This window comes from Labeo rohita, unplaced genomic scaffold (genome assembly GCF_022985175.1).
Source record: "Labeo rohita strain BAU-BD-2019 unplaced genomic scaffold, IGBB_LRoh.1.0 scaffold_63, whole genome shotgun sequence".
Taxonomy (NCBI): Eukaryota; Metazoa; Chordata; class Actinopteri; order Cypriniformes; family Cyprinidae; genus Labeo; species Labeo rohita.
Window position 1 is genome coordinate 397237 of NW_026129557.1, and position 25959 is coordinate 423195.

General features: G+C 35.2%; 2 protein-coding genes and 1 pseudogene across 2 annotated transcripts; 2 read left to right on the forward strand and 1 right to left on the reverse strand.

Annotated features, from left to right (window-relative positions):
• Nucleotides 1–1014: 1014 nt before the first annotated feature.
• Nucleotides 1015–18374, reverse strand: LOC127161379 (splicing factor U2AF 65 kDa subunit). Its single transcript, XM_051104144.1, has 11 exons — nucleotides 18129–18374; nucleotides 16078–16252; nucleotides 15803–15906; nucleotides 15410–15561; nucleotides 15034–15150; nucleotides 12110–12248; nucleotides 11684–11763; nucleotides 5464–5586; nucleotides 3427–3513; nucleotides 3016–3258; nucleotides 1015–2859 (listed from the first exon to the last, which is right to left on the reverse strand). Exons 1-11 carry the CDS (start codon nucleotides 18175–18177, stop codon nucleotides 2728–2730), a joined length of 1401 nt encoding a protein of 466 aa, XP_050960101.1. The 5' UTR covers nucleotides 18178–18374; the 3' UTR covers nucleotides 1015–2727.
• A 1851-nt stretch (nucleotides 18375–20225) lies between these two features.
• dhrs7ca (dehydrogenase/reductase (SDR family) member 7Ca) lies at nucleotides 20226–24767 on the forward strand. Its single transcript, XM_051104145.1, has 8 exons — nucleotides 20226–20371; nucleotides 20937–20984; nucleotides 21370–21526; nucleotides 23082–23194; nucleotides 23319–23529; nucleotides 23921–24013; nucleotides 24136–24291; nucleotides 24420–24767. The coding sequence occupies exons 2-8, from the start codon at nucleotides 20964–20966 to the stop codon at nucleotides 24626–24628; spliced, it is 960 nt and encodes a 319-aa protein (XP_050960102.1). The 5' UTR covers nucleotides 20226–20371; nucleotides 20937–20963; the 3' UTR covers nucleotides 24629–24767.
• A 196-nt stretch (nucleotides 24768–24963) lies between these two features.
• Nucleotides 24964–25699, forward strand: LOC127161381 (protein NATD1-like; annotated as a pseudogene).
• The last annotated feature ends 260 nt before the right edge of the window (nucleotides 25700–25959 follow it).

The window sequence follows — 25959 nt, forward strand, 5'->3', positions numbered from 1 at the left end:
AGTTGGGGACACTTTCTCTTAACACAATATTGCATTTTATTTTATTGTTTTTGATTAACTACCTTTACCTGAAAAGTGAGTGTTTACTGTTGCCTTTGGCATTGTTGATGTACTGTTTCCTATTTAATACTGTACAGCCGCCTTGTCACAATTCTGTATTGTTAAAGGCGGTATATAAATAAAGGTGACTTGACTTGACTTGTTATAGTGTATCTATAGTGTATTCCGGCTTTAAAGGACAAGTTCATTTCCAAAATAAAAACTTCCTGATAATTTACTGACCACCATGTGATCCAAGATGTTCATGTCTGTCTTAAATCACAAAGAAATTGAGGTTTTTGTGGAAAACATTCCAGGATTTCTCTCTATATAGTAGACTTTAATGGTGGCCAATGGGTTGATGGTCCAAATTGCAGCTTCAAAAGGTTCTACTTTTTTTTTTTTTTAATAAAATAACCAAAAGACAAGACTCTTATTTTTTAAGGGTCGTGTAGAGCCCTTGAAAGCTGCACTGAAACTGCAATTTGGACCTTCAACCCACTGGCCACCACTGAAGTCCACTATATAGAGAAAAAAGCTGGAATGTTTTCTTTCTTTGTGATTAAAGACATCTTGGATCACATGGGGAAATTTCTATTGTGGGAGTGAACTTCTCCTTTAATCTGAGTTCAGTACCATGGAGAGCAACAGCCCATACTCACTCTTTTAGGTGAATTGACTAGACTGCCTTAAAAACAACACACTGACCAATTTTTAACTAGCAAATGTTGTCACCTGCTACATTTTCAGGCATTAGCTCTCTATGGGAGTCCTGTGTGAACGAGCACTCACTCACTGTTGGCAGTGTTTCAACATTTGTATAGATTGATGCCATTGGCTGAATAGCCTTCCAACAGTGTCAATATTTAGTTGGCATATTTCACATGGTTTGTCTGTGTTTGCGACGTTCCAGACAAAAGTGAGTGGAGCAGGATTAGAAACATTCTGCAAGGACAAGAGAGTAACAGACAGAACTAAAGATCATGTCATTTATTGAAGGCAAGGCAGAGGCAGCACTAGCCATAGAAACTGAGCTATTTAAGCACATTTAACTGATGGGTATAAGTCTTCAACTGACACATTGAGTTCCTAAGAATGAGAAATAAGAGATAAAACTTGGAACAGAATTTCTGCTGTGTCAGATCATCTTTTCACAGATGCTGTAAGTATTTCTGTCATGGCTTTTGATTTCTTCACGATGGGGAGAATCAGGCTGCATTTTCTTGTTAAATGTAATCTGTTCTGACATCTTAGAAGAAATATTTCTGCAGAGAACAAGTACATTCTGGCATGAGCAGCTGTCCAAAGCACCCTATGATGTTTTAAGAATTCTAAAACATGATAGAAAATTTTCTTCATCAAACCTGAAGTATATACAGAGGAAAACACATGTACACATGTGCAAATATGCAGCTGCACAGCATTGATATACTGTATCTATTAGCAGTATTTCTAACTACCAACAACTTGAGTGGATTTCATGAAATCTGGATCATTTTCAGCCCAAAAATAAAACAATTGTTGCATAAAGTAAGCCATAATTTGTGAGACTGATTCTCATAAAAACAGTAATAGGCTGTCATTGGTATAAAGCAGAAGCTTTGTTTTCACAAAACTGTCTATTTTCAAGAGCATGTAATGTGTTGGAGTTAAACAGAAGTCTGTTAATGTTTTCAGTGTTGTTTGAAGCTTCTAACACTGGCTAGAAATTTTAATTCAGATTAATACAAGGACACACAAAACAATATCTAATCTAAGCATTAATTTCTATTTTAATATATTCTTTGTTCTCACTAGGCACAACATGACAAGTTTCAAGTGTCAAGTAACATTTCTGTCCTCAGAAAACTCCAAAATTAGCCAATCAGAACAAACTTGATTTGTTGTAAGAACCAGGATTTGTGGACAAATGAGATTTCACTGTGGGCGGGGCCAACAAAAAATTGTTACATAAGGCTGCTAAGGGTTGCAGCTGCCTAGGACAAAAATCAGCTTTATAATCACACATACAATGATTTCCTCACTGGAGGTCATCAAGTGGCAGTAATTGTGGGCGTTTCTACTTAAAATGTGATCTCAAATAAGATATGATTCTGATGTAAATTGCTAGTTGTCAGTATAAATCGACAGCCAGCTATTTTTAGAGGGACCATATAATTCTCTACAAATTACATGACAAAAAGTGTAGTTTGTAATGTAATCTACTGGATTACAAATATTAGGTAATGTATTCTGACTACTTCTTTAGTTACTTTTAGATTACTTTTGTTCTAACTCATAAGTTATGACTTTACATTACAGTATGCCAAAGTGCAGTTCGTGAAATGAACTAACATGTCTGCATCACATTACATTATATCACACTGTCTGCTACCTGCCTGCTTCTGAAAATGACCAATTCCTATTTAAAAAAGACTAGCTTCTGGTCACTTCATTAGTGTAAATCACTACGTATGAACGCCCCTTAATATGGCCGAGATCGCTTTACACTGTATCACTGCATTAGATGTCTAAAAATATCACCTACTTGGCTACTTTGAGCTATTTTTTTTGTATTTCAGTACGGAAAAGTAATCGGTAAGTGGAAGTAGAAGATAATAAGTGTAAAACCACATACAGCTCATTAAAACTTCATACTTAGATGGCTAAACATCTCGCTCTCTCTCTCCAGACGATTAGTATCTTCCTTCAGAACTCATGTCTGTGATACATGTCTGGATCGTAGTATTTCGTGACCACCACGCGGTTAGCGAACTTGCGTCCTGTCAGTGCCTGCATGGCCTTCTGGCATTCTGCCGCAGACACGTACTCTACGAATATCTGCAAAAGAGATAAAAACATTGGAAAAGAGCTTGCTAAAGATTCTTCAGAATGTCCCATTCTCTAATATTCCTTCCCTGAAGTCATTTTTTTTAACGTTTATTTCCTACTCTTAAAGTTCAAGTTGCGCTCCTCGATCCAGCTGTAGTGACTGACCTTGCCACATCCTGGCACTTCGACACCATCCACAGGCCTGGGGATCTCTATAGAGCGCACAGTGCCGTACTTGCAGCACTCCTCACGAATGTCCTCCAGGATCTCCTCGTAGTCCTCGTCGTCCAGCAGTTCCTCCGGCATGACCATGTTCAGCAGACAAAGCACCTCCGTCGGCAGGCCTGAGTTCTGCACCCTCTGCAGTCCTGGGACCTGGAGCGTGACGGGCGTCTCTACAACAGCGGTCTATATGGAAAGCAAGCATGATTTAAGGCTGGACCTTTGACACAATTAATAGGATAATCATGTCCATGTAAGTTATCAGCAGTGCATTCTTCATGTCTTGATTTTTGCCATAACTGCTTGGCTGTTAGTAACAATTGTTGTGTTGAAGTCGTGAGGACTGGCACTTACAGGATTGGCATTCTTGGCGCCCACACTTGCCCGCTGGACGATGAGCTTTTTATCGCCGAGCTGCATGCCATGTAATCCAGCCACCGCCTGAGCAAAACAGTACAACTATCTGGTTGAAGCTCACAAAAATATTTACAGGCCACAATTCCCACATTGTTGTGATATTATTTTCATGAAAGTTAAGCACATTTTCTTTTAAAATTATTGGTACTGTGATGAATATGGATGTTTTAATTGCTTGAGTCTTTTGTGTCTTACATTATTAGGGGCCAAGCACCAAAGGTGCGAAGACACCTATTGTATCCGTTAGATTTCTTCTTACTATTATTACTCTTACTATTATTATTATTCCTTCTTCTTCTGTTTCTTCCGTTCGAGTCTATGGCAGTCCATAGAACCATATGCGGGAAAGTTATGAAATTTGGCACACTGATAGAGGACAGTCTCATAGCTATGCTTTATGCTAATAAGTTTTAAACCATAAGGTTTAGAAGGAAAATTCTCTGAATCCTTGGCTCATGCCAAGTCTAATGAACACCAACATTTAAAAAAATCATAAGGTTTCATTTTTTCACTATTTTTAAAAGTTCATAGTTCATCCTAGACATTTTGTCTGATTTTCACCAAAATTGGCTCAGACCAACTTCACACCATGTTGGCAAAAAGTTATGGAATTCAAGTTGTTTTGTCAAATCATTCTTGAATAACACGTTAACAAATTCATGAAGAGCATGCAAAAATGGATGTGAGGCTTTATCTCCGCAATGGTTTGGCGTATTGACACCAAACTTGGTGTGTGTTATAACAAGCATAACCTGAGGCTACTTGCACAGTTTCAGAGCAGTGCCACCTAGTGGTCAGGAGATGTGAAAAATTAATATTTTTGCTAATAACTTCTGAATGCTTTGGCAAAAAAAAAAAAAAAATAATAATAATAATAAATAAAATTCAAAAAACTGGTCTCTTTACATTCAGTGTAACCACACCCAATTTTTTCTCACGTCAGCCATTTTGGGTGTTGGCCATTTTGAATTTTGTCGTAAAAATGCTATATTTTACGAATTCGGTATGTGTACTCAAATGTTTGGGGGCAGCGCTACCTTGTGGCCAAATTGAAAAAAAAGCTAATAACATTTTGGTAAATTGGCATATTATAATGAAAGTGAACTCAATATATTTCTTGGGTCATGCTGAGAACAACAATACCAATTTTGCCATAGTGGCAAAAAGTTTTAGATTTCGTGTTGACACATGAAATGGTTATCGTTTAATGGATCAACAAATTTGTTGGAATGATGTCACACAAATGATGTGTAGCTCTGCAAAGCTTTGACATATTGACACCGAACTCTGCATGTGCCATTGACATCTCACACTGACCACGCCACATCAATTGCTCATCCGATTTTCCCCAAAATCAAGTCAGATCATCTTCAGACTATGCCGACAAAAATGTATGGATATCATGTCGATAGACAAAACCGTATTCGTCCAAAGCATTAATGAATTTGATGGAATGATGCCAGACTACATCTGAGGCTGTATCTCTGCAAAGCTTTGACATATTGACACCAAACTTGCTTGTTACCAGTGCCAAAAAGTGATGTCTGATTAAATCATATCACTAGATTACTTTTTTTATGATTTTTCAGCTATTTTGACCAAAATCATCCTAAAATCGCTTTAATTACTCATTGTTGCAGTTGGTCTGTGGCTCCATGCCATGTTTAGCTCCTCATTTTGCCTCTGCTTGTGCCTGGCCCCTTAATTGCTGCTTGCAGCTATATTTCTTAATGTTTTCTTTTCACTGTTTAATGTATTACAGTGTACAAATGCAGTAAAACAAATACAATCATAAAAAAAAAATTAAAAACATAAATATTTTGGAATTTGGGACGAAATATGATCTATATATGTTCTTGGCAAGTTTTATGAGATTTTACTTCTCTTTTCAATGTAAGTGCATCGACTAATAATGATAAATGTACACTAAGATGATGATGTGTTCCTTTACTACTTGAATATGACCTGATTTACCTGGTCAGTGACGCTGATATCCACATATTCACAGAAAGCATAGCCTTTGGACAGTGATGTGGCACTGTCTTTCACGAGGTTGAAGGCTTTGAGAGGTCCAAATGACGTCAGGAGCTCTTTAACCTGCACAACAGTCGAGGACACACAGGTATGTTAACACAACAGCAGCTGCAGCTCAAACCCTACATGTCCATTAAACCCAGGACTGGGATGTACTAGATAACAGGACTAACAGAGCACAACAACTACTTCTCATTCACTGTCTCCAGAGAGAAATAAAGACTTTTTAAACTATATAAACAATATAAAACTGTATAAATCACACTGAATTATGGCTTTCAACTGCCTGCTCTCATGAGGCATAACGAATGAGGGAATCAGTCTCCCTACATTCCCAAAGTAATTCAATATCTGTATGTATTCTGAATAGTTCACCCCAAAATGAAAATTTGGTCATCATTTACTCACCCTCTAATGGTTCCAAACAAGAATTTCCTTCAGCAATTTAAAACAAAATCAATTTTAGAAAAATATTGGTGACCAAACAGTTGATGGTAGCCACTAACTTCCATAGAATTTTTCTATACTATGGAAGTCAATGGCTACCATCAACTGTTTGGTTGTGAACATTTTTCATAATTTCTTTTGTGTTCAACAGCTGGAAGAAACTCATACAGGTTTGGAACAACTTGAGGGAGACTAAATTATGACAGAATGCTCATTTTTGAGTGAACTATCCCTTTAAAATCCATTATAGACTATAATTATAATAAATGACTTGGATACTTTTACATAGTCTTGTACATTTATATACTTATAGATTTCAAAGGTTATAATTATGGTTGAAAAGTAACAGAGGCTTTGGGCCAAAGATCCATCAACATAAACTAAATTCCCTGCAGATTTATGATAAAGTAAATTTGTTATGGCTGTTGTGTTATAACCAATCACACAAGTTTACACTGAGCTTGTTAAATGCAATAGCCAATCAGAGGCGTTCAGATTAGTTTGAGATTAATACATAAAATACATAGATTAATACATAAAAACTAATACAATTCATAAATGATTCTTAAGTTATTTGTCTGTGTAGCTAGAATATGACATGCCATTTGATTCCAAACGTTTTTTGTTAATCAACATGAAAAATCATTAATGCAATATCAACAGCAATAATCAACAATGATTTTTGTCAAAACAATACAGCCCAACTGTGTATTGAGTTCCTGTTTTTTTTAATATAATTTGTATTCTTTAAGTACACTTTTTTTTTAATCCCTCTGGAGAAATGAATAGAAAATACACTTTTAAACCAAGCTGCTAAAAAAGTCAGCTGTTGCACTCTACACCTGCAGCACATCCATACACAAGGATACACATTCATAACATTAGAAAACTTGTCTATCTTGATGTTCCCTTCTTTTTCTGAATGCAGAAGGGTATGATTCTAATGGTCTCCACTCCAGTCCTTCCCAACATTATAATAATCACTACGTAAACATATGTAAAGTTGAAAATGCTCTCTGTTTATTCAATATAAGTAGAGCTGTGTTTCTAATGGGACGTCACACTACACTTTTCATTCCTCTGACTTCCATTCATTTCGAATGCAAATGCAAGGCACAAGAAACACAAGTTCATGTGGAGAAGCTTTGCATTTTGCTGCATTCCAAGTTGCGAATTTGTACCATAACAAGATGTGTAATTGTGCAAAAGAATATGCACAACGCTACTACTTAGTAGCATTAAATACATTTAAATTTGAATTTGTTCACTTAGTGTTTTACAATAGTGGAGTAGATTGTATATTTTTACATAGTGGATTTTTATTTTCTTTTATTTTTAATTATTATATTAAATTCATGTTTTTTGTGATGTTGTGCTCACAGTCTAGTGTGACCTCCCCGTAAAGGGATAGTTCACCAAAAAATAAAAAAATTCTCTGATTAATTGCTTACTTTCATGTTGTTCCAAACCCATAAGACCCCTGTTCATCTTCTGAACACATATTAAGATATTTTGGATGAAATCCAAGAGCTTTCTGAACAGTGTTAATTTAGTTGACAAATAATTTTCATCATAATCGACAAAAACGAGACATTAATGAAACAAAAACTTGTTTTTAATGACAAAAACTATGACAAAACTATAATGCAAATAGACCCATTAGATTTTAGCTGACTAAATCTAAACAAACAGATATCTTCTGATATTTAGTCAAGTAAAACTAGACTAAAAATAAAACAGATTACTAATATACTGTATGACAAAAACTAAATGGCATTTTAGTCAAAGACTGACTAAGACTAAATCAAAATTTGCAGTCAAAATCAGCACTGTTTCTGACCCTGCTTAGACAGTAACGCAACAGACACATTCAAGGCCCAAAATGTAGTAAGGAGGACAGAGTTAAAATAGTCCATGTGAGAAAACAAGAAAACAAGAATAACAACTTAATTCAACACTTTCTTTTCTTCTGTCTCAGACTATGTCTGTTCTGTGTCAGAACACCAGCTCTTGGATTTCATCAAAAATATCTTCATTCGTGTTCCGAAGATGAACAAAGGTCTTACGGGTTTGGAACGACATGAGGGTGAGTAATTAATGACAGAATTTTCATTTTTGGGTGAACTAACCATTTTAAACATCCACATACTAAAATAATGTAAGAACGGTGCATAAAGAAAGAGCCTTTCTTTGCATGCAGTGGTAAAACACAGCTTTACAAAATCATTTAGACCAGCCCTACAGTAGACATGAAGTGGTCCAACATCACTGTGATGGGACTTCTAAGTCACTTCCCCGTTCCTGTTATATTCATACTGCAGATTTGAATTTGTATCATCCTTTCCAAACATTTGACACTCCTTCAAAAGCCCATCCCGGTCACCCAGAGCCCCTTTAGTGATGCTCGCGCTCCGAAAGAGTGAAGGAAGAGAGAGGACAGCGAGGGGAGGGTCCCTGCTGACAGGAGGAGTATCCGTGTGAGGAACGCAATGTCTTACTTGCCTTGTGTTACATGTTGGCATGGCAGCAGTAGATCAGAACTACTGAACAAATTATGAGCGCAGACTTAACGATCTTACGGGCCCCTAGCTGGGGGACAAAGTGGGGGAACAAAAAATGAAAGAGCTGTGAGTTTCAAAGCAGTAACAGTGACTGCAAGAAAGAAAATATATGAGAATATGAAAGAAATGAATACCAGGGTACATTCAGCTCCAATTGTTTAAGTTAGTTAGTTAGCTACATTCCAATTAGATCAATGAGGTGCACCATTACCCAAACCCCCCTCGGTTGTGTCTGCAATAGAAACAAGACACTTTTGCAGCAGATTTCTGAAATATGGTGTCTGACTTCTATTTTAACTTACATCTATACCTGTAACTTGATTATTTTATTTTTTCCATTTATCATCCTATCAGTCAGCTTTGTTCACACTACAGTCAAATGTGGCCCAAATCATTTTCATGTGACGCAGGCGGTTTTTGGACGACAGCATAAAAAGGGTCAAATAATAAACTTGCTGAGGCGCATTTTTTTTTTAGAACCCTGGGAATAAGACTTTATTGCTTAATATAACACAAATGATGTCTTCTACTGAAATATGTAGCAGAAAACCCACAAAGGATTTATGTTATTTAAAAAAAAAAACACACACATTGTTTTACACACATTATACATTTATACATATTTTGGACTATGGAGGGCGCCATTATTTCGATGATGTGAAATGGTTGCACTCAGTAAGTTACTGACACTACATGTTGCTATATTTACCGCAACACATCTCGAAAAAATAAAATACTGATACGATGCCACATCGTGTTGCTTTTGGTTGGAATTTTCAGTTGAACAAGGCAACAAGAGAAGCGATATAAGTTTTCACTGCTTTCCTAGTGATAAGAAGAGGAGAAAAGAATGGGAAGATGCCTGTGGACAAATAAAACTTCCTAAAGACCTGCATCTTTGTTCTTTCCACTTTAGCCCTGATGCCTATGAGGCTTTTAGTAGATCACAGCTACTGAAAGAGCTTACAAATGGCAGAAACAAGAAACGCTAGATGCCATCCTGGCATATGTAAACATGCCAACGCTTATCATGACGCCGCAGACACTGAAGGAGTTTCTCAGTGCTGATTTCACTCAATACCCTGGGAGCATTTAGACTCCTTGTAGGGAAAAATCGATGGTACCGCATTTGGTTTAAGCTTATGCTTATATCCATGGCCACCTGTAAGCTCTTTCAGTAGCTGTGCTCATCGTATCAGTATTTTATATTCCGAGTTGTGCTGCGGTAAAAATAGCAACAGCTAGCACCAGTAGCTAACCAAATGCAACCATTTGACATCATCAAAATAATGGCGCCGCCTATAGTCTAAAGTATGTATAAAATGATGTGGATTTTTTTTTTACATAATGTAAATCTTTCATGAGTTTTCTATTACATATTTCTGTAAGAGACATCATTTATGTTATATTAAACCACAAAAGTCTTGATACCCAGGGTTCCTTCAAGTTTCACGGGTCAGAAGTTTGAGTCAGATAATCAAACACATCAATCAATTTGACACACAGGAAGTGAGGCTGAATTTTTGCAACATATTGACATGAAAATGTATCATAATAAGTTGGGGGTTACACATTTCAAGTAATGTGAGTTACGTAATAAGATTTTTTTTCTTTTTTAATAACTAGTAAAGTAACACATTACTTTTTAATTTATGAAAAAATAATACATTGTGTTTCCTTCAGAAGCAGTAGTGAGCATTTGAATAATAGTTGCATATGAGTCCCTCAGTTGTCCTCAGTGTGAAAAGATGCATTCCAAAAAAATCAAACAGTCATTGATGGAAAGGTTTCAAATACACAAAAACGCTGAAAAACAAAAGAATTTGTGGGACCTGAAGGATTTTTCTGAAGAACAGCAGTTTAACTGTTCAGAACAAACAAGGGACTCATGAACAACTGTTAACAGCTGTGGATCATTCAGGTAACAACACAGTATTAAGAATCAAGTGTATGTAAACTTTTGAACAGGGTCATTTTTATAAATTATAAAACTATTATTTTCTCTTGTGGACTATAAGTAAATATCTTTTGTGTGAAATATCTTATTCAGCTCAGTTCTGCATAAAAAAAAAACACGCATTTTGTATGATTCATCTTATTTTGGTAAAATAATTAACATTTTGCAGATTTTGTAAAGTGTATGTAAACCTTTGATCTCAACTGTATGTACTATTAAAGTAATAATTAAAATGATGAATTAGCTTCTGTGTTTATATTTTAAATTTTATTTTAATTTTAGTTTAAGTTATCAATTTATTAAATGGTTTTAGTACATCATAATTTCACATAGCTTACAAGACAACATTTCTAACTGTCATTTAGGTTTTTAAGTTTTCCATCCTATATATATATATATATATATATTTCATTTAAATGAATAATTTTATATAATGTTTAAATTTTAAAAATTTTAAATTTTTAAATTAATTTTTTTTTTTAAATAAGTTTTATTCAACAATTAAAAAAAAAAAAAAAAAAAAAAAAAAAAAAAACTGGGCCAAAGGATTGATGAAGGATTGGCAAAAATGCAAACTGTTATAAACCTTTTTTTTTTATTGTCAACCATTTTGAATTGATTTTAGCATAATATTTGAATAGGGCACATTTGCTTGCAGTGTGAACATAGCTTACATCTTAACAAGTATTTATTTCACTATTTCAGTGTGTCTTAAAAGTTAAAAAATTAAAAACAAACTAACTATGAGGTTAAAATGCATCTGAGTGTCATGGCTGATGATAGGTTACACTAGAGGGATTTCAGCTACAGGCTTGTCTGTATGTCAGTAAAGTAATATGTTCTACACAAAAATTTGGTCATGTACTGACGAACACAATTTTAAATGACACATGAAAATAGGCTACACTTTGTTATAGGGTAGACAACCACAAACCATAGATCTCTGTAAAGATGTTTACAGTAATGTAAAAGATAATAAATGATGCATGTCTTGATGATACAATGTTTAGGAAAAAACTGCTAAAAATATTTCTTCCAACCTGTTTATGTTTTGTACATCAGGATATCAGTGGTTAAGGTGAAATTTGTGACTAAAGATGTACTGATATATGTAACATGCCCTTAAACACAAATAGCTGGCTGTAAACTTGTCTTAATAATTGATTCATTCTTTGATTAGCAATTTTAATCATACCTGATCATCATTGAGATAATTTGGCAGACCTCCAATGAAAAGTTTATGAGGGGAATCTGGCACAACTGTGGACACGACACCTGAAAACAAAAGACGTCAGGATTTAACTGTCCCGTTTTAGTCAGTTTTCTAATTCTTCAAAATAATTGCCTCAACCATTTTCAAACAAGTTTCAAAGACTTCCAACTCAACCAATTGTGTGGCCTTACTGACTCAACCAATGGCATCAGTTTGGGGCATGTCAGACTGGTGATCCAACCCCAAACTGACACTTTGAGTCAATGTTGTTTTGTCCGATCTAGGAAAAATGTACTTAAATTCTGTTTGATATCTTCAAAAAAGTCAGAGCGCTGTTGAAGTTTCTACAGAGTTTAATACTCATGTGATCTAAAGCAGACAAAAGCAGAATATGAGAAGAGTCTTGACCTGGAACATGAAAAGCAGGCTGCTCGGAGAGGCCGGGCAGAGGGCGGTAGTCATGCGGACGTCTGATCTTCAGCGACTGTCCTTGAAAGATAATGCCGTCAAATGCCATGGCCTGAGTGGTTTCATCCACTGATCGAAACTGGGGAAGACAGACAGACAGTCAGCTTCAGTCAGGAATAGCTCTGAGTATCCCAGCCTCATTAAATGGAAATGTTGTCCTGTGCATCACCACTTTCTCTCAGTGGCTGCTTTGAACATCATTTCAGAGGAATTTGTAAAGCTTTAGTTGTCTTCCAGTGCTATCAAGTGTCTTCAAAATGTATGGAAATGTGGAAAGATATTTAATTCCAGTAGGCCTGTGGATTACATTAGCTCTGTCATGTCAACTCTTGGAACATTTTTGCATGGTAATGGATATGTTGTATTTGGTCTTGGGAAAACAGATCTGCTACGATGCTGAATTGTGACTGTTGTTGTAGATTATTGCTGCTGCTGATGCAAAAATACAATACAAGCGCCGCTACGATGCTGTGAGTATTTAAGACATACTGCTGCTGAACAAGTAACATATTTAATAACCCATAGCAGATCTATACAGGTGGAGCTGGGGAGGTGGAGAGTTTCAACTCTGAAAGCGCGCTGTGAAAAGCTCTGATGAATGCTAACCAGCCATTTTAATGTACAGCAGCAAGCTCATTGGTTGCTTATGCAACACGAATCAGCTTGCACCAAGTAGTTTAACGCTGTGAATATCATCAGTTTGCATTAAGAACACATCAATGTGCACCACCTAGAGTTTCATGACAGATTTCTATGGATTTCTATGGACTAGGGCTGTCACAATTCCTTGATTCAATTTGAGTACTCGATTTTAAAAAAAAAATCCTCAATTGTATTTTGCCTGTGTCAAGTAATCGGACAAAATATCGGATGAGGCGCATTCCACAGACGAGATAAAACGCATTATTAAACGGTTTTCCAAGGCTGTATCACATATAATAAACTCATTTAAAATCATAAAGCATAATGCTATTGTGAATTCACAAACGCTTTATTTTAAAAATAAAATATATGCGATGTAGCTTTAATATATGCGCTTTGAATTATTTAAATACGTGCAGGTTACGTACACGTGTCTCAGAGCAACTGCGTTCAATATAAATGCTGCTCCACACAAAGTGTTATGACTTACATGTGTATCCCTGCATATTGCTGTGAGTTTGAGGTTATTATAACGTTCATCTGGGAAAGCCATTTCATCAGAATACATCAATTTTCAATATGCTAACTTCTCATTGCAACATCAAAATATAAGATCAAACCCTCAATCTAAGTTTTTTACACATTCTGATGTCCACATATACAAGAAATTACAGTTGCTGCAGCATTTTTGTCAAAAAGAAAATATCAAAGATTAGGTGGACATTTGACTTGGACAAGTGGACAAATGTTGTTTAGTCAATATTATTTAATATTAATTAAATTGTGTTATAAAGTGTAAAAACACTTTGTTGGTTGTTGACACCCTCTGCAGTCTTTTGTTATAATGTTTAATGTACATTAGGCTCTATTGTTTGTAATACATTATGTATTTTAACAGTTTGGTTCAATAAAACCATGCTTTTGATACTTTATTTGAACTAATTGTTATTGGCTCATTGCTTGTATATACAGTGACATGCAAAAGTTTGGGAACCCCTTGCAGAATCTGTGAAAATGTGAATAATTTTAACAAAATAATAGAGATCATACAAAACGCATGTTATTTTTTATTTAGTACTGTCCTGAGTAAAATATTTTACATAAAAGATGTTTAGATATAGTCCACAAGACCAAAGAATAGCTGAAATTATTAAAATAACCCCCTTCAAAAGGTTGGTTCTTTGTTCTTAATACTGTGTGTGGTTACTTGGATGATCTATGGCTGTATGCTGTTTAGTGATGGTTGTTCATGAGTCCCTTGTTTGTTCTAAACAGTTAAACTGAGCACTGTTCTTCAGAAAAATCCTCCAGGTCCTGCAGATTCTTCAGTTTTCCAGCATCTTTTGCATATTTGAACCCTTTCCAGAAGTGACTGTATGATTTTGAGATACATCTTTTCACACTGAGGACAACTGAGGGACTCAAACACAACTATTAAAAAAGGTTCAAACATTCACTGAGACTCCAGACAGAAACATGATGCATTAAGAGCCGGGAGGTGAAAACTTTTTGAATTTGAAGATCAAGGTAAATTGTACTTAATTTGTCTTCCGGGAAACATGCAAGTATCTTCTGTTGCTTCTGAAGGGCACTACTAAATGGGAAAAAAATGTTATTTCAACAAAATAAGAAAAAATTGGAATATCCTGTTCAAAGGTTTTTACCCTCATAAACCATCACAAAACAAAACAAAACAAAAACTAAAAAACAGTCATAGATCATCCAGATAACCACACATGGTATTAGGAACCAAGTGTTCCCAAACTTTTGAAGGGGGTTATATTAATAATTTCAGCTACTTTTCTGTCTTGTGTAATAAGTAATAAATGAAAAAAAAAACATGCATTTTGTACAATCGCTCTTATTTTGTTACAATTTTCACATTTTCACAGATTCTGCAAGGAGTTCCCAAACTTTCGCATGCCACTGTATGTATTTTAAGTCATTTTAAAGGCTATTGATCATCAACAAAAATTTCATTATAATTATCTAAATACTCGATTAATTGTCAGAATATTCAACCGATTACTCGATTACCTAAATAATCGTTAGTGACAGCCCTACTATTTACTATACTACCAATTTACACTGGAAATTCATGAGACTTTACTAATATAAAAATCTACCTTTATTATTGTCATTATACAATAATGAAACAGGTGCAGTCTGTTTTTGTTAGATAAGTTTGAGGTTGCACAAAGTGAGTGAAATCTGTGTTTCACCTCTAAGAAAGCAAAGTTTTTGTCCTGGTTAATCTGCACTGCGAGCACAGGATTGCTGGGAGCTTGAGACAGACCTGCAAGTCTCATCTGGGTATTGAAGAATTCAGCCATGGACTCCTGAGACACAGAGATAAGGGCAGTGCATTCCCAGAGAAATGTCTTGAAAGAACACTTTACACAACTCTCTGCATCAAGACACATATTAATTCTATAGTACAGAATGGCAAAACCAAGTGTTAGTTATTACAAGTCTAATTTCTGAAAAAGAAAAACAACTTTGAAAAGTCAACTTTGACATAAAAGTTGATTTATTATGCACAAGATAATGAGCTGTACAAACAACAAGTTTTGCGACGCACTATTCTGGGACACTTACCTCAGTGACACCGAAGGGGATGTTGCCAACATACAGACGCCGCGCTTGCCTGGTCATCTGACTGCCAACGATGGGCACTTGTGTAGGAGCGACTGCCAAACCAGCATTAGTGGAAGTAGCCAGTAGAGCAATACTGGGGATCTGGCCAGCAGCTACAACACAAACAAAAATGACAATTAGTTCATTATTTAGACTCAAATTTCAGATGCATATATTTGATTTGCATATAAAATTTCCATCCGTTTAGACTGTACAGCTTTAGCAAAAGCAAAAACTAATAAACTTAATGTGATGCATATCAGTCATGTCAGTTATCCACTTTATTCTACCCGTAAAAGTAAGCCTATGAGCTCTCCTCTACTCTACTGTGATGCTGAATTACTCATACTGCACCTTGCATGGCTTTGTACTGCATTGGAGTGATGTGCTCAAAGCCTGGAGGGGGAACATCCCAATATTTGCACATCTTTTTCTTCCTTGTCCGACGTGGAGAATAGCTGAGAAAAAATATAAGAGCCTGGAGAAGATGCTGCAAACTTCATCAACAGCAGACAACATTGCTTTTATGAGTTCTACAGGCAACAAACAACAGAAATGGTGAGGGTGCAAGTGTTGTGGTGGTTGTGATGGATGATGGCAGGCTGGTGTAGTGTGTTGTCTGCAGTTACCTGTGTTTCTTACGATCTCTGGAGCTGCTCCTGTGGTCTCGACTCTTGCGCTCTCGACTGCGGCTTCGCTTTCCTCTGCTGCGACTGCTTCTGTCTTTACTCCAGCTGCGGCGTTTCTTACTGCGACCAGCAGAGCTACTGCGACTCCTTCTCTTGTGCCTCTCCCGCTCTCGCTCTGCATGAAAAACGTTACATGTTGAAGTCAACATCACATTCGAAGTACAATTCTGTCATTCTTCCATATCTAGATATAAAATAACTAGATAGTTTCCTGTGCAAATCACCAGCACAATCATAGTGGGTTGATGGTGGTTAACAGGATGCTGTAGTTGCTTGGGTGTTGAAAAGTGCTGTTTTCCCATTTTTGAATGGTCACTATTGGCACATTATGCAACAAAGATGGCTAAAGTCAACAGTGTTATTTATACAATAACAATAACACAATGATGCTGCCACCTTTCTGAAGTCATTTTTAGGCCCCTGTAATTTGGCTCTGAATTTCAAGTAAAAACGGTCATTTTGACCCCATCTACGAAATAGTGGATTACTCTGTAAATATTAATCTGTAACATGTAATATTTTGGCTTTCATCACTATACATGTCTATGTTTCAAAAATTTGATCCAGGGCCCTTTGGTTGAGTTGACCCAGAATGACCCTGTAACATTTGGACAGTTATGAGCACAATTAAGGCCATTCCAAAAAAAAAACAAAAAAATAAGGTACCTTTTCAATTTCAATTTTTTTTTTTTTTTTTTAAATCTAAGTGTCTTTTAATAAATGTCTTAATGAATTGTATTGCAAAGTCAAGTTAAATTAATAAAAATGTATTTATGCTGGAATATAACTATGACAACAGGTAACAGGGTTGGCTGTAATAGATAAATTAGTATTTCTACTAATGTAGTAATGCAATTTCTAATGTATGATATTATATCACTGGTTTAGAAATTCTATTGAATATTAAATTCTATATCAACTGTGTGATTGTGATGATGTTTATAGCAAATGTGATTCTGTACACCCGTGGTTCTTCTGCTTGGACACCTGTGTGAATCTGAGGAGAACTGACCTCATACATCCAAAACAAACAAACATCCAAAACAAACAAACAAACAAACAAACAAACAAAAAAAAAAACATCAGTTAATTAATAGCCATTGAGCAAAAAATAAATTAATTAAATGTGAAGAAAAATATCCTTTAGTATTTGTGACCCTGGACCACAAAACCAGTGTTAAGTAGCACAGATATATTCGTAGAAGTGGCCATAAATTCAAAATTACTGATTTTTCTGTTATGCTTAAAATCATTAGGATATTAAGTAAAGATCATGGTCAATGAAGATATTTTGTAAATTTCCTGCCATAAATATTTCAAAATTTAATTTATGATTAGTGATATGCATTGCTAAGAACTTCATGTGGGCAACTTTAAAGGTGATTTTCTCAATATTTTTATTTTTTATTTTTTTTGCACCCTCAGATTCCAGATATTTAAATAGTTGTATCTCGGCTAATACTGTCATATCTTAACAAACCACACATCAATGCAAAGCTTATTTATTCAGCTTTCAGATGATGTATGAACCTCAATTTCAAAAACTGAGGCTTATGACTGGTTTTTGGTTTCACAGAAGGGTCACAGAAGACACTTGATTTGGTATTTTGTTACCTATCCAATTAAATTCACATTTCAGGCTTATGTAAAGGCTTTTAATGTGTGTAAATATTGTAAATTAGTGCTGTATAATAATATAGGCAAAGAAATGCATTCTTTAATCTTAAATATATGTGTACTTATAATTAAATGCATGTGAATGACAGATGACAACACTGCAAACACTTTAAATATTATATATTAAAAATAAAAGTGACTGCATTTGTGTTTATAAAATGGCTGTATTTACACAGCAGCCTGGTGACAGTTTGCATCACATATTCATCATTCATCAAAGTCGACCTGAACGGCAGCTGTTTCACAGACTGACCAATAACAGCACAGCCAAACCTGCACACAGGACATGAACGCCGCGGATGTGTTTACTGTACCTTGTCGATTCTCGTTCAGCTGTTTCTCGAACTCCTCGAAATCAGACATGATCAGACCTGACGAAGCAGGCGCTCATATGAGAAATAACTAATAAACACAGCCTCTGCACTGATGACGAACACTAGAGCTTCCGCTTTCTCATCTGATAACGGTGACGCGATGGCACCATGTGAAGAAAACGTGTTTGTTTAGAAAATCAATCCCATTTGATACAAGACAAGACAAGGAAGCTTCGCTCTGCAGGTCCGGCGTATGGGCGGGTCTAATAGCTGTGGGCGTGTAGAGCAGTGTTCTGGGGCCAGTTGCATAAACTTAGCCTCGATGTTAAGACAGTGTCTTAACTATTTGTCTGACTAACTAGCAGTTAACCAAAGGGTAATCATTATTATTTTTGGATTCAGCTTAGACTAATTTACATTTTTCAGTAACTGTTTTTAAATAAATTATTACCAGTCTTAAAGAAAAATTAGCTGACTAAATTTTTAAGACTAGTCTAAACCTTTTATGCAACCGGCCCCTGATTGGCCGAGACTGCTGTCAGTTAATAATACAAGCGACTACACGTCTTGCAATTGGTCTGCAATCTTGTTACTTCCAAGCAGGAAGAAACAAAAAATTATAGCTGAGATTTAAAAATGCTATAAATGTTCCCATAGCAATTAATCGTATAAAATGCTTTTTACAGATTTATCCCTCCGTTAACATAAATAAATGTTACATGACACCTTCTCTTTTTAATCTCAGGTTAAATATTTGGACATTATTATAGCCAAAAATAAACGTGTAATTTCAGCTTCAAATAGAAAGTCTTTAAAAAGATTTAGGTTGTTGCAAAACGACTTAACCTTGAAAGATGAAGCCCACTGAAATCTCCAGGAAATTGTAGGGATTTAATTTATTATCTTTGACTAATAACACTTTAAAGATCAACTGGATTCATTCTGGAACTTTTCCTCTAAAATATGTCGTCATCTCTCCTATGATACTGGAAATTTCATAAACTTTTTGTCACTTGCACTGTCATTAATTCCAAAGCAAAATTTCTGCAATCATCAATTCTCTATCTGGAACAAGCAAAACATTTTTTTTTATAAAATAGCCTATATATTAAACATTTTGTTATATTAAACATCGTTTGGAGGTGGAAAAATATTAAAATGGATTTATTTTCAATATTACAGTATTCTTTATTTCTGGCTAAATAAAAAGTTACAGTAACTTCCAGTCCAAAAACAGCTGCAAAATTTCCAGACCCCTTAATTGTTCCTGTACAACTCCAATTGGAATATTCTGTTCCATCTTTAATGATATAATATTAGAATTATCCGAGCTGTTTAAAAAAAATAAAAAAAATAAAAAATAATAATAATAATAATAATAATAATAATAAATCAATAAATTAAAAAATACAAAAATAATTGTAAATATAATTAATTTAATTGAAAAATAATTAACTAATACGCACATGATCAACTGAATGCCACACTTTTTCTTCCAATAAATTAAGAACATGCACTTAAGAACAATTATATTTTAAAAAAAAAAAAAAAAATGATGTAAGATTTAAATTTTTATTTTAATCAGAAATTGGTAGTAAATTTCACAATTAATTATAAAAGAAACCACAAGAAAACAAAAGAAAATCTGATGTAGAAATACTGAAATAATATTTTGTTGTAAATCAAACTCTAGTTATGTTATAATTTATGTTATAAATTATATTTTAGTTCATCTTTGTTGAATTACAACTAATTTTTAACAGTATAATTCATCACAAGTGCTGGAACTGCATGAGGATTAAACTGGTTACTGGTGTTTTAGTATGATAAATGAAAAGTTTAGTGATGTGATCTGTAAAAATGTAGACACATAAGATATTAGATTTTCTTTCAGTTGTTCTTCAAGTTAATATTAGGTCACCATTAACCTTTTGCACACATAATACAGATAATTAATTTGGGGCTTGCTCTGTTTATATTAAAGTCAGTCTCAGTTGAAAGGCTATTTTAAGCTTTACTTGCAGAAACTCAACAACAGGTTCCCAGGCTGCTATGTATACAACATAGGCTTCAGCTGTGAGCTATTAAAAGCACTCAAACCCTGCAGTATTGCCATTTGTGTGAGTGTGAGCTGTTCAGAGTCGTGCAGTGAGCAGACAATAGAGGAGATGATCACAAACACTGAAGTTTAGAGCTAAAAAACAGACATTTACATTAGTTGTGCTTGTAGACTCATGATAGAGGTAAGTAATGAAGACCAATACATAACAGAGCACTGTTTAGTTGTGTGGACTGTGTCTCGATGTGTTGATTTTATGTCCTGTGCTCAAAAACATGCTATTTCAGTGATGTTAATACTGACTGATTATTATTTGTAAGAATGTTTTGGTTTGTTTGTTTGTTTGTTTCTTAGTCCTGTAATCATCCATATTTAGCTTAGAAATCCTTGGCTTATTCTAGGCTGGAATATATTTAGAGCTTTTTTCAAATGGTGTGAACACAGAGCCTCCATGAAGTCATCCTAATAGACCTCAGAGGGTTTCACTTTGTGACTTTACAAACAGGTATTGTTTAATATAATAAATAATATTACTGTCAAAAATATCTAGAAATGCGCTTTTCTAAGTAAACTAGAATCATCTCCACATTACTGATCTATACAGGCAAAATGCATCAAGAGTTCAGTTATAATCAGGTCTCATAGACTATAATCTGTCCTGTTTTAGACAGTTTTGGTTTATTGTGAGAACAGTTTTCTGACAAAGTTAATCAATGATATTAATGTTTATTCTTTTTCCATTGTTTAAGGTCTAAAATTACTGAAACACCATCACCATGGGTATACGTGACATTATGGTGAGAAACTGTATTATTTTAAAAGCAATTTGAGGAAATTGCTCAAAATTATATGACCCATTTGAAAAATCTGCCATCTTTTACTCTGTTCCAAACTTGTATGACTTTCTTTCTGTTGAACACCAAATGCATAATTCAAATCAAATTAACTACCTTGAGTTTTTTTGAGTTTTGGAGACCCTGATTGTAATAAAATTCCATTCTGTGGAAAAAAAGTATATTATTCATCAAAAATGTATTATAGAATTTGAGTTTCACAGAAGAAATACTGGTTTGGAATGACATTGTGGTGAACAGATGATAAAATCATTTTCATTTTTCTGCAATTATTCCATTAAGCAACTTTACAGCTTTTGCATTGTTTTTGTTTTAATGTTTCTTTCAGAGGCTGGATGTGATGTCAGTTTGGCTTGTGCTGTCAGTGGTGGTGGTCGCAGCTGGCGTCTTTTATCTCTACAGTCTGATTCTCAGGCATTTAGCCAAGACAACTGTGAGGAACAAAGTGGTGCTGATTACGGATTCGCTGTCAACACTTGGAAATGGTGCTGCTCTTTCAGAACAACTGGATCATTGCTGATATGCAGTACCTTTGCAATTCTGTCTTAAAATGAATATGCCTACAGTATATTGTAATTTAAGGAAGTATAAAAGGGTAAATTAGACTTTTTAGAAATATGATCTTAACTGTAATTATTACAACTTGGCAGGATAAAAATACAGCACTAAAGTTAGACGTTGCTCAGTAAGGGATTGAGAGTTATAAGAGTGTCAGTAATGCTATAATTTTATTCATCTTTTGAAATACTTTCACAACAATTCCTGTAATTTTATCAAATATTTTATATTGAATACAGTTGAGGTCAAAAGTTTGCATACACCTTATTTCACATAACATACATATACATAAGAGAAAACAATAGTTGAATTTATAAAAAATAACCCAGTTCAAAAGTTTACATACACTTGATTCTTAATCTTGTGTTCTTACCTGAATGATCAACAAACATCTGTGTGTGTGTGTGTGTGTGTTTTCATGAGTCCCTTGTTTGTCCTGAACAGTTAAAATGTCCACTGTTCTTTAGAAAAATCCTTCAGGGCCCACAAATTCTTTGGTTTTTCAGCATTTTTTGTGTATTTTAACCCTTTCCAACAATGACTGTATGATTTTGAGATCCATCTTTTCACACTGAGGACAACTGAGGGACTCATATACAACTATTACAGAAGGTTCAAACAATCACTGATGCTCCAGAAGAAAACACACTGCATTGAGGGGTGCCAGGGGGTGAAAACTTTTGAACAGAATGAAGAGGTGTAGATTTTTCTTATTTTGCCTAAATGTCATATATTTGGATATTTTAGTAATAAATACTAAATAAATTAATAATATTATTAATATTATATATATTATTAATAATATTTTTGGTAATTTAGTACTGCCCTTCAAAAGCTACAGAAGATACGTACATGTTTCCCAGAAGACAAAATAAGTTAAATTTACCCTGATCTTTCAAATTCAAAAGTTTTCACCCTCTGGTTCTTAATGCATTGTTTTTACTTCTGGAGCATCAGATAGTGTTTGAACCTTCTGTAATAGTTGCATATGTATGTATATTCAGTTGTCCTCAGTGTGAAAAGGATCTCAAAATCATACAGTCATTGCTGGAAAGGTTCAAATACACAGTAATGCTGAAAAATCAAAGAATTTGCAGGACCTGAAGTATTTTTCTGAAGAACATCAGGCAGTTTAACTGTTTAGGACAAACAAGGGACTCATGAACAACTATGACTAAACAAACAAACAAAAACAGCTGTTGATCATTCCGGTAACAACACAGAATTAAGAATCAAGTGTGTGTAAACTTTTAAACAGGGTATTTTTTATAAATTCATCTATTACTTTTTTTCTTGTGGATTATATTATATGTAAACGCCTTATGTGTGAAATATCTTCAAGGTCAGTACTAAATAAAAAATAACATGCATTTTGTCTGATCCCTCTTATTTTGGTAAAATAGTTATTAAGGTCTTCTCTAAAATGCCCTTGTGAAACTGTTTTTTTTTTTTTTTTTTTTTTTTACTTTGTGATCATTTTAGAATGTGCAAAACTCTTCCACACTGGAGGAGCCAGACTGATCCTTTGTGGAAGTAACTGGGAAAAGTTGGAGACTCTAGCTGAGAGGCTGATGAGTGACTCAGATCCAACACTTGTGAGTGCAGAAACAATACAATATGAATGAACATTGTTTGAAACTTCTAGAAATGTTTTTGTTAAGATTTTGGTTGCAGTATGTGGTGAGACTTATTTAAGTTCTATACGACTTTACCGCTTAGACATTTCCACCCAAACTAGTGGAGCTGGACTTCAGTAACATGGAGAGCGTTCCTGAGGTGATCTCTGAGATCCTGGAGTGTTACGGCTGTCTGGATGTTCTCATCTTCAATAGCAGTATGAAGGTGAAGGCTCCTGTACAGTGTCTGTCCCTCGAGATGGACAGGATCGTCATGGATGTGAACTACTTTGGGCCGATCACACTGGTTAAGGGTAAAACACCAATGCATTTCAATCATGACAACTTTCTGAATAGTTTTAGCATGTTCATGGATATGAAAGTTTGCTGCTGCTGCAGAGCAAGTATTGCTACTACCAACAGATATAAGTACAGACACATTGCTGTGAACATGTAAAATATGTTCATGAATAGTAAATCCCAAAACAAATGTAGACAGGTGGTGCTGGGGGAGGTGGAGGGTTTCAGGAGGACCAACTTACACTGAACATTGAACTAGAATATTTAAACATTGACTGAAGATACAATTGGAGTCAATCAGCTTGTGAAATGTAGTAAATTATATGATTTCTAGCAGATTGCTTTGAAAAGACCTGTCAGCCTGTGGAGTTTCTGAACTTGATATTCTGATATTTACTATCACAGGTGTCCTCCCATCACTGATCTCCAGAAGAACAGGTCACATTCTTCTAGTCAACAGCATTCAGGGGAAATTAACGGTGCCTTTCCGTGCCACCTGTGAGTTTTTGTGACTAGTTTACCTTAATATAAACTTAAATGTTCATAACACTAAACAATAATGAATATAGCAAGATATCTTGAATATTTAGAGCCAGCGTAAGATGTTTTGTATTGCTCAGATGCTGCTTCTAAGCACGCCGTTCAGGCTTTCTTTGACTGTCTGCGGGCTGAGGTTCAGGAATATGGGATAACCGTCAGCACCGTCAACCACACCTTCATAAAAACTCCCAGCACAAACTCAACGGATGAAATCACAGCAAAATCTGTGTGGACAGGTGAGTGAACTACACTGACAGTTCATAATGTGACAGCAAAGAACATGGTTTGTAGCTCATAACATCATCTTACTTGTTTGTTTACTAAATTGTTCTGAACTTGTTTGGACACTGGCTGGAAACTGCAGACTTCAAACCCAAGTCCCTTGGTGTGACCCCTAAAGAGATGGCCACTGAGCTCCTGGGGACACTGAGCAGCAAGAAGAAGGAGATTTTGATGGCCCGCTCCATCCCTAAAGCAGCTCTCTATGTCAGATCTCTCTTCCCCAACCTGTTCTTCGCCATCATGGCAGCAGGAGTCAGAAACACAGCAGCTGTGGAGATTCCTGATGACTGAAGGACAATAGGTTTCACTAGAGCTTATTTACATTGTATACCATTAAAGAATGTGTCACTGTGTGGTAGTGGTCGAATTAGGAGAAAATTATCAAGTCAGTATGATTGTGGATTTGCTGTGACTTTGTAAGTCTTAGAAAAAACAAAGAAATAAACATGAAATCAATTAATATCTATTTTATTTTCTACTGTATTTAAAATTCACATATAATATTTAAACAGGGTCATTTGTGGGGGGTTTTAAAAGCTGTATCTCAGTAGTGGTGGTGAGATGTGACAGATTAATAAACAGCATTACAGCGCCATCTGCTGGTATTGTTCCGGATTGTTTGGTGACGTCACATCATGGCGCGCTACATACTGTCTCAAAGCAGTGTCTATCGGATCACTCAAGGATATAAAAACAGTCAGCGACTCAGCAGCAGATACAAATGTCGTGGATGTACGAACTTCTCGAATACAGATGTGAAACACGACAGACAGAATCAGCGTTTCACAGTTGCTCTTGACTGCGGCGGTAAGAGAAAAGAACGTTTACATCATTCTGACGTTCTGTCTTAGAACAGTGAGCTGCCTATTTTTTTTTATTTTTTTTTTTAAAAAAAGCATTTCTGACCACCAAAGCTGACCACCACTGTCCATTAGTCAGTCAGCACTCTCAGACAGGCTCAAATTCAAATTCCATGCGATTTTATGTCAACAACAATAACAACATAATAATAATTGAATTTGTCATGTGAATCAGGAGCAGTGAGTGGTGCAGTACTGAAATACACTGTCAGTCATGATCAGCAGGTGGAGTTGATCTCTACAGAGGTTCCTGAATCACACAGGGGTAAAGGTGTAGCAGCACACCTGGCAAAGGTGAAATCTTTTTTTCAGCTTCCTCAGTTCTTCATGTTCTGTTGTTTCCTGTAACTCAGTAATGAATTCTCTTTTTTTCTTAGGCTGCTCTGGATTTTGTTGTTGAGGAAAAGTTAACAGTGAGGATATCCTGTTGGTACATTGTGGAAGAAAATATGTGGATGAAAACCCACATCTTGGATACCAGGCTTATACTGAAAATAAATAAAGGCATAATTAAACAGTGTCTTAACAGAAGACTTTACATTTTACTTCCTTTACAAACCAACTCCTTGCAGTCTTATGACAGGATGAACATAGATGTTGGAGCCTACAAGTACGCTACCGATCAAAAGTTTTTGGACAGTAAGATTTTTTAAAGAAGTCTCTTCTGCTCACCAAGTCTTTGTTTATTTGATCCAAAGTACAGCAAAAACAGTAAATTTTTAAAATATGTTTTACTATTTAAAATAACTGTTTTCTATTTGA

Bases quoted from the DNA above. Each gene is read 5' to 3' on its own strand.
- LOC127161379 (XM_051104144.1), bottom strand. From the start codon at position 18,177: ATGTCTGATTTCGAGGAGTTCGAGAAACAGCTGAACGAGAATCGACAA. The intron at 15,151-15,409 runs GTAAGTGTCCCA...TCTGTGTCTCAG, and splicing joins TCCCCTTCGGTGTCACTGAG to GAGTCCATGGCTGAATTCTT. The intron at 3,514-5,463 runs GTAAATCAGGTC...TGTTTTGCTCAG, and splicing joins ATATCAGCGTCACTGACCAG to GCGGTGGCTGGATTACATGG.
- dhrs7ca (XM_051104145.1), top strand. From the start codon at position 20,964: ATGGGTATACGTGACATTATG. The intron at 20,985-21,369 runs GTGAGAAACTGT...TGTTTCTTTCAG, and splicing joins TGGGTATACGTGACATTATG to AGGCTGGATGTGATGTCAGT. The intron at 21,527-23,081 runs GTGCTGCTCTTT...TGATCATTTTAG, and splicing joins GCTGTCAACACTTGGAAATG to AATGTGCAAAACTCTTCCAC.